General features: G+C 39.2%; 1 protein-coding gene across 3 annotated transcripts; it reads right to left on the reverse strand.

Annotated features, from left to right (window-relative positions):
• Nucleotides 1-343: 343 nt before the first annotated feature.
• elavl1a (ELAV like RNA binding protein 1a) lies at nucleotides 344-8,756 on the reverse strand. 3 transcript variants are annotated; one of them, XM_087779653.1, is made up of 7 exons: nucleotides 8,621-8,756; nucleotides 7,120-7,179; nucleotides 4,695-4,887; nucleotides 4,263-4,366; nucleotides 3,689-3,842; nucleotides 3,325-3,550; nucleotides 344-2,470 (listed from the first exon to the last, which is right to left on the reverse strand). In XM_087779653.1, exons 2-7 carry the CDS (start codon nucleotides 7,153-7,155, stop codon nucleotides 2,146-2,148), a joined length of 1,038 nt encoding a protein of 345 aa, XP_087635779.1. In that variant the 5' UTR covers nucleotides 7,156-7,179; nucleotides 8,621-8,756; the 3' UTR covers nucleotides 344-2,145. The 3 variants fall into 3 exon arrangements, with proteins under 3 accessions (XP_087635779.1, XP_087635778.1, XP_087635777.1); XM_087779652.1 differs by having other exon boundaries at nucleotides 3,680-3,842; XM_087779651.1 differs by having other exon boundaries at nucleotides 3,325-3,565; nucleotides 3,680-3,842.

The following is an 8,756-nucleotide window of genomic DNA, read 5'->3' on the forward strand; positions in this document are numbered from 1 at the left end:
ATCACTGGGTTCAGAACTTGAAAATGTACTTAAATGGTAGTTTGAGAAAAAGCACCATTTTACAAAAAAAGATGCTATTTATCCTAGTAAGACTGTTTTTATACAACCCATTTTACTGTTGTGTTCATGTTTCTTAATAAAACACCACTGAAAGTGATTAAATGACTCATAGCGACTCCATATTTTCTCAGGAAAAACTGCTGAAGATGCAAGAATCATGGGTTATAAGCACTATATAGAAATGCTCTTGTGCAAACATATTCTGAGCCAAGCTTCGTCGTCAAAATCCTAATACAAAAGCGGCAATTCTTCTGAAAGCGAAATGATACCATGTGAAAGTCAGTCAAAAGAAACACGTTTTTTAATAGACAAAGACATTTTTTATTATAACAATCCGACGTTAGAGCACACTTAAACAAGCTAAAGTGTCTGTTCCAAGACGAGTACAAACTAACAACCCATTACAAAAAAAAAAAAAATCACTTCAGTCGAGCATGTCTGGTGACATTAATAAATATCTCTGCTGCCTTTCAAAAGTTCCACTAACAAATTAAGGCAGATTATTATTAGAATGATGCAAATTGTTCTAGTGAAATGAACAAAAACAGTAGAAAAACATTAAATAATAAAAATAAACCCATCTTAAGCTGCTCCAGATAAAATATTGCACAAGATTAATAAATCGAATGAAAAAACACCCCGAAAGACGGCGGATAAAAATGATGTATTAGGTATTGTCCAAAGTACTTGTCCTTGTAGTGTGATCACATCCCTCTCTCCAACCTTTGGTGTCAACAGTATCACTATTCTGGGCATAGACTGACTCAGGGTAATATTACTTAATGTTTAAGACTAAGTAAAAGTGGATAAACAATTCTCCATACAGCAGCAAACATTGTGTGTTTATATGGAACACCCCAAGTCACCAAAAAGATGCCGATATAACCCAGGATCAAGCGTATTATTGCTTAATCCTGTCCTCTGTTATTAAAGACAGAACGTTCTGTGCGAGTCATAAACACCATGAATCGGTTTTCGTTCCACTTGCAATGTGGATTTTTCCGCTGACGAAGCATCCTAGCTATCCATAGTTAACTGTGACCCAGTCGTACAAGACTTCCAGTTAAGTGACCTATTTGAGTCGTGCCTGGAAAATGAAAACGGGGGGGAAAAAAACAAAACAAAAGAAAAACTCAAAACATTTGATGAAAACAAAAGATTTAATCATTTGTTTCAGATCAAAACAATCGGGGAAAAATAAAATGGTGAAAATAAAAGAAATTCAAACTTTTATCGAAATGAAATGAAATTTATTAGTAAATTTTGAAAACAAAACAAGCAAAAAAAAAGAAATCATAAAAGAAAAAGAAAATCTAAGCTGAAATCAATACAAAGGCCGTTTTTCGCTTGCCATCAATATTTAAGATGTGAACTGGATAAAACAAACTTGTGAGAACTTCAAAACTTGAGCCTTTAAAATGAAATTAAACCTGACAGAGCAGCTCAGCACTTCAGAACCTAGTACCTCACAAAAGAAAAAAAAGGGGGGGGGGTCAAATAAAACTGGTGGTTGATAAAAAATAAACTCTCTGCCCGCCTTTGGTCCACTTTAGTCGCACATTTGGGACTTAAGGTCTCAAATATGTAGTGTAACTGTTAGAAGACACAAGGAGAACCTCGGGTCCTCGTTCTGACCGGCTTGGATTAAAAAGTTTGCACGTGAATCGAGTTTGAAAGTGCTTTGCTCTCAAGACAATGATTGGTATCAGTGCGTTGACACTGAGTTTTAATTTAAGGCATCTATGTCCATGCAAGAACCCGGACTCCCGTCACAGATTCGTCCCCCCTTCAGCAGACTGACCATATGCAGACCGCTGCATAGTGACCCTCTTGTTAGTCCTCCGGACAGGAACATGTCAGGACAGCCATCTTAGTTACCTTGTAACTTCAACATTTTTGCTTCAACCATAGAGTCTTTTTTTAAAACTGAAGCCAACATCAATCAAGCATACAGACAACACAAGATAAAAAAAACAAATGGAAAAAACAAAGATGAACCTTTTCTAGACACTTAGCCTAATTTTGATATCCGATTGAACTCTTCCAGCTCCGACAGGATCTAGAATCTGGAGACCGCTCAGGCGTCTACTTGTGGCCCTTGTTGGTTTTAAACGAAACCTGCAGAGTCTTGTCTCCGACCCTGTAGCCGTTGAGGCTGGCGATGGCCACGGCGGCCTCCTCGTAATTCGTCATGGTGACGAAGCCGAAGCCCTTGCACTTGTTGGTGTTGAAGTCGCGGATCACCTTGACGTTGGTGACGGCGCCGAAGGGGCCGAACATCTGCCAGAGGAAGTTTTCGTCGGCGTCTTGGGCCAGGTTGTAGATGAATATGCACCAGCCGGAGTTGGCGTTTCCAGGGACTCCGACACCTCCCATCCCACTCATGTGGTCCACGCCCATGGGGGAAAACCTGGATACACCAGAGAATATTTTTTAACGTCAGAGTGAAGGTGATGAGTGATGAGTGCAGGGATTTTTCAGTTTTGTGTTATACACCGGTTTAGTTAAGGTTTCTCATTATTTAATTCGATATTATTATTAGTATTAAAAGTGGCAAAAATCTGGAAATTCAATATGCATCAAGATAAAGGACAAAGGTACAATATTTTGCAAGACTGTAAGAACAAGGATATATTTGTAGTTTGTTTTAAAGCCGAAATATATCCAAACATCCGATTTAAAAGCTGCTGGAGTCAACTGTATCCTCTCATCCTCAGTCATCGCTGGGTTCTCACTTGTATTTCAACGTTCCTTTAGATGTGGAGGACGTTAATGACTGCTGCTGAAACTTGATGAAAAAATGAAATTTATAAATGATAAAAATAACTATCATAATAATAACAATTCAGTTCTGTTTAATGTTGATAAAGTATTGAGAAGAAAAAAGATTTAAGTGCACCGACCCAAAAAACCCAATACACGTTCGTGGAAAAGAGCCACAGAGTACTTTTATATTGAGGTGCGAATATTCAGAACCATTTTCTTTTTACTTTGAAGAATCCCAAAGTAAGAGAGAACACATTTATATCCGTGCTATTGCAATGTCACGAAAACTCCAGCACCATGTGTTTGGAAAAGTGAAAGGTTCTTGCTGGTTCTGTTTGATTTTATACCTTCCTGGAAAACGAATAAGCTATCATTGGAATTGATGCAAAAGTTCCTTCTAAGCTACTTTTTGGTGGTCACATGACCAGGGTGGTTGCCCAGGTAAAGTTGTGTTTAAATGAGATGATAAAGTTAACTCAACAGTGTCACTTCTCTCACCTGAACCGCTGAGCCTGATGGTGCAGTGGTCCACCGAAGCGTCTGGGCGGAGCGTGGTATATTGGCGGCACTATCTGCGTGTTCTTCATTTGGTTGGGGTTAGCGGCAAACTTGACCGTGATTGGCTCGGCGGCACCAGGTGGTTTCTGACCGTTCAGCTGCTTGACGGCCTCTTCTGCCTCGGCCCGCTTGTCGAAGCGGATGAAGGCGACGCCCCGGGACATACCTGAAGCGTGAGAGCCTGGGTCAACAAAGACGACATCTGGCCATTTAGTAAATGATCAGTAGGGAAAGAAAAGGCTTATCTGCATGTTGGGAGAACTTTTTTTTTAAAAAAAGCAAGGAAGTCATTCACCTGTCATACCCGTTGTCTGATCAACAAGTACCCGAGAATTAATGATGCGGCCAAAGCGCGAGAACATGTCCTCCACGTCCTTCTGTGTCATGGACCTGGGCAGACCACTGATATACAGGTTGGCATCTTTAATCATGTCAGAACTGGGCCGAGCATAGGAAACCTGGCAAGAAGAAGGTAACACCAGAGCCATTTCAATGACGAAAAGACACAAAAATCTCTTTTACAATCACACACAAAAAAAAACAAAACATGAAAAATGGCAATAAAGGCTCATCTTTACATTATGTTTATTAAATAATTTACGATTTTGATTCATTCTTTAAGATATTAATTGAAATTTGAATTTCATTGCGCTACAAATACATATAGTCTAAAAATAAAAACCTCAACAACACAGAAGTAATTCGAGGCCAGATTGAAAGTGGAGTAGAACTGCATAAAACCAAAAAGAACATGGGTGGTGGACGCTGCATTACTTCCTCGAGATGAAATGTACTAGCTAGTCGGGTGACGACAGAGGAGCCACAAGAGTTAGAACATCTTTGCTTTGAGAATTGTAGAACACCTGGTAGCACGTTACCTTGATAGTTTTGGACTGTAGCCTTAGTCCATTCAGAGTACTGATAGCTCTTTCTGCATCACTAGGGTTAAGATAGTTAACAAATCCGTACCCTAAACTGTGGCCTAGAGAAAAAAAAAGGAAAACAACAAAATAAAACAAAAAAAATGTATAGTTAAAAAAATTCTGCAAACAAATAAACATTAAAAACAAAACAAAATCTCAACATTGCATGGTTACCTGAAAAGAGGCAGAGTCAACCAAATTGTACTGCTTTGGTTCTTTCAAATTGTTACAAAGAAAATCCAAATTTAAAGATAAAAGCAACATCAATAGACCCCGGGCGGACGTTCAATAAGAGATGACTTATATTTGGAATATTAACTGGTATAAGGTTCAATTTAGTTCACACTGGTGTGTGCTTGTGGAGGACCATCGGAGCCATGTTCTTACCTGCCAATTTGTCCCGGATCAGCTTGGCAGAGTCCACTTCTCCGATGCTGCTGAAGAGGCTCCGCAGCTCCTCCTGAGACATGCTCTGGGGCAGGTAGTTCACTATCAGGTTGGTCTTGGCGTCTCGTGCCTCGTCCCCGCCCATGTGATCGTCGTAACCGTTCGACATGTCGTACAGCTCCTGAAGGTCACCCTGGTGAGTTGCACATGAGAAACGTTCGATGAGGCGCAGACGAGAACTGATAATATTCTAAACAAAATCCCAGGGCGTAGCTTAGAATTAGGAGAAGCCTCTGGTGGAGTTAAATCGAATTGAATTGAATTAAACGTACTTAGGTTTGTAGCCATCAAGTGCACTTTTATACAATTATGGTGTTGAAGCGTGTATTTGATCTTTTAAGTGAACAATTATAGAAGTTATGAAAAAAAGATGCATTTTCTTTGTGAAATTATTTTCAGAAATGTGAAAATATCCGTTTTCATTTCGTAAAGAGCAGCTACATAACAATAGATAAAATATGACCTTCACTTAAACAACCATATCATGTTTTAATTCGTTTCCGCCCTGGTTAGACCATTGTTAAGGCCGACAGTGTTCCTGAACTGGACCCTTAGCAAAGCAAAGAAGAAAAGTAGATAGAAGTGATGCAGGGCCATGGAGTAGACTGGAGTATCAATAAGGTTGGAGAACCCTGAACTAGCTGACATCAGGCCAGATAAACTTGCTCAAAGTTGTAAGATATGGCGCAAGTTTTAGAGTCAAAATTACACCTTTTAACAAAAGTATATCCGGATAAAATACTTATCTGTAGTGGCATTGACACTGGTTTGTTTGTGTCTGTGGCTGCACAGGTTTTTTTTTTTATTTTTAAAAAGCTCATGTTCTTCATTTCAATTAGTGTATAAAACTTTTGTTGGTGATAAGCTGTAGCCGTCATACTTCTGTAGCCTGCATTTGCTGCGTTTAGCTTACTGCTCAAGGAACGTTGAAAGTGTTTTTAAAAGGGCTTTTCCCTGATTTTCTGGGACCCCTATAGTTTTTCTTATGCGTCTTGGCCTTTTATAGTATATAGTTTTAACTGTGTATTGTTTTATGGAAATTGACATTTGCAGTTTTTCCCATTCACTAGCAAGGCTATGTTTGTTGTTTTTTCCATGCAAAGCATGTGAGATAAAGTCACAACTAGAAACATTTGTAGTAATAACTTGTCCTCAAATGGCTTTTCATGCTTAACGGTCAATATAGATGTTGGCACAAGTTGAGTCAGGCGTCGATAACCAGCACTGGAGGTTGGATCATAATGGGTTTGTGGGATAACTGCTGCTGGTTGATGTGGAAGGGAGCCAAAAAAGAGGGATGCAGCCAAGCGATTGACTGGACAGAGGTCTATTCATGTAAAAGAGAGGTCAGGATTGTGTATTCTTGTGATGAGGGCGAAAACCTACAGCGGATGAATGAATGTCTTAGCTAAAAGGAATATTGGGTTTGCTCACAGTAACAGTTCTTGCAGCTTAACTTTGGATTGTTATTGGAACTCTATATATAACTCTGTGTAATTGAGCAGAGAACTGTTAAAGAGATGCATCACGTTGAATAATGAAATCATTATTGTTCTGCACAACTTTTGCCCAAACAGTCAATGTAATTGAGAGTTGCAAATTATTTTATTCGTGTGAAGATTAACTGCAGAATCACTGTTGCATTAAGCAGAAATGTATACAACTCATTTGACCACAGTAGCACTATTGTGTTGATGTTCAGCTTGTATTGAAAAAAGGCTGTAAAAAACTGTGATCCCTCTCCCTTTTACTTTTGTGGAAATGAAACTTAAGTGATACTAACTATTCATAAAAGAATGCAACCTTTTCCTTCTCATTGTTGTCAAACTGGTTCACATTTTAAATGGCAGAATCAAGTCCACAACGACTTCAGTTGCAGACACTAAATACAGCCTTGTGCATGTGTTTTTCACTCTTTGTTTTAAGATGCAGAGATAAATTGCTTGTTTTACTACCTTGGTTTACTGGCACTAAGAATCAAAATATCTTGAAAATTACAGCAACATATTACCTTTTTAAAACTCTAAAATTTTTAGCTCTGTATTCTTTGTGTTACCAACACGAAGACAGCTATGATGGCGTCGCACAAAACCAGCATTACCGCAATGGGGCAAACTGTATACAGGTTGGAACATACACTGTGCAGCCTTACATGGGGGTAACTAGGAATGTACTTTATCACTATTTAAACAAGAGCTTAAATTGTTGAGATTTTCCGTTGCCATTCTCTGTGTATTTTTTATTAACATTTTAGTTGCCGCCGAGTACATCACACTAGAAACATTTATTCATATTTTCTCTGAATAAATCCCGCAAATATGAACAACGAACATTGTGACAAAATAACAAAGACCATTATACTCACTTTCATGTACTTAAAATTTCCTCGACGAACTGCCATGAAGGCACTTCACTGCTCCTGAGGCTGGACAGATATAAAAATAGAAGATTATGATTTGGAGATCGACAAAACTACACTAAGATAACACATCTTCAAGAGCTTAATATGAAGGTTATTAAGCACTTAGCTGTGCTCTAGAAGTCGCTTTCGTTTAGTTACTCACATAGGTTATACCTTTTATTTCAAACTGTTGTGTCATCTTCCTTTATTCTCTCATTTAAGCATTATTTCAACTGTACTGTTGTGTGCAACATAGGCAGGAGTAAGTAAGTAAGTAAGTCATTTTTATTTGTATAGCGCTTTTCCAGACCAGGGTCACAAAGCGCTTAAACAATCAAAACAATATTCAGTAAAGTATATATTTTAAAGATCAAGATAAAACTGATAACACAACAGGAGTTTCAGAAAATCAAGGAAAAGCACGAACAAATAAAAACGTCTTAAGATGTTTCTTAAAGGAGTCAGTAGACTCCATCAAGCGCAAAGAGAGAGGAAGATCGTTCCAAAGCTTAGGAGCAACAGCCTGAAAAGATTTCTCTCCTCTGGTCCTGAACCGTGTGTGTGGAACCATCAGTAGATCGGAGTCGGAGAAATGTGAGTTCTTCTACTTGAGCGGGTCAGAATTCTCGCTGCACATAACAGGTGCAGATGTTAAAAGTGCCATTTGTGAACACGTTCTCTTGTATCCAGCTGTGAAGAAACAAGGACTGACCGACCACCAGGTGGAGGACAATATCTCAGTTGTCTTGTCTTGTAAAGTCAGATTAGATGTTCATTTTGAAATAAGTTTTGGTGCACGTTTTGTTTGGAGCCAAACACTTGAAGGGCATCGTGTAGACAACACGCTTTTTGAATCTACATGTCACAAAAACATGTTTTTGATATCGTAGCACATCAAACTTTGGGGAAGGTATAGATCCAGACAACTCACAAAAGACCTCACAGTAACACTTCAAATGACTTCATTCCAACTTAAAAGAACGACTTAAAATACCACGAATTGCTCGGGGCTGCAGGCGATATAGTATTTGACGTAGACATGGTGAGAAAACGTAAAATACGCTTCATTTCTGTTGGAATATCATCACCACCATGTCAGCATCACAAACAGCATGTTCTTCCCCAAAACGCAGACATTATTTATCCATTTATACATCTTTTGATCTAATAAAAGATGCACGAATGTGTCGACTACGAACCATTAGCATTAGCATCAAGTACACTGGAAGACAAACAGCTCCTGCGCCGACAGCAGTAACGTCCTGATATTGCAGAGACTTTAATAACAGCAAAAATAAAGAATGTTTCTTTGAATTTTTCGTGAAAAACACAGACGGAATCGTGCGCTGTGTTTGCATAAAACGCGCTGGAAGACGCGCAGGCCTGCTAGCAGCGAGCTAGCCAACGCTGGCTAACGAAGTTAGCGTGAAGCTAATGTTTCTCCAACATGTCCGAACATTCTTACCAGCGTGTTGGAGTGAAAGGTTCTTTCTACCCTCCTCTCCTGCGCGCTCCGTGGTGTGCGAGTCACCTTCCCTCCAAATTGGTTACACGACGTGTAGCAGCCGCGGTGTGTGTGTGTGTGTGTGTGTGTGTGTACA

This window comes from Callionymus lyra, chromosome 18, assembly GCF_982586985.1.
Source record: "Callionymus lyra chromosome 18, fCalLyr1.hap1.1, whole genome shotgun sequence".
In the NCBI taxonomy this organism is placed as follows: domain Eukaryota; kingdom Metazoa; phylum Chordata; class Actinopteri; order Syngnathiformes; family Callionymidae; genus Callionymus; species Callionymus lyra.

Excerpts from the sequence above, each read along its gene's own strand:
- elavl1a (XM_087779651.1), bottom strand. The coding sequence starts at position 7,155 with ATGGCAGTTCGTCGAGGAAATTTTAAGTACATGAAA. Across the intron at positions 4,888-7,119 it reads GAAATTTTAAGTACATGAAA|GGTGACCTTCAGGAGCTGTA; the intron begins GTGAGTATAATG and ends GCAACTCACCAG. Across the intron at positions 4,367-4,694 it reads GATCCGGGACAAATTGGCAG|GCCACAGTTTAGGGTACGGA; the intron begins GTAAGAACATGG and ends TTTTTTCTCTAG.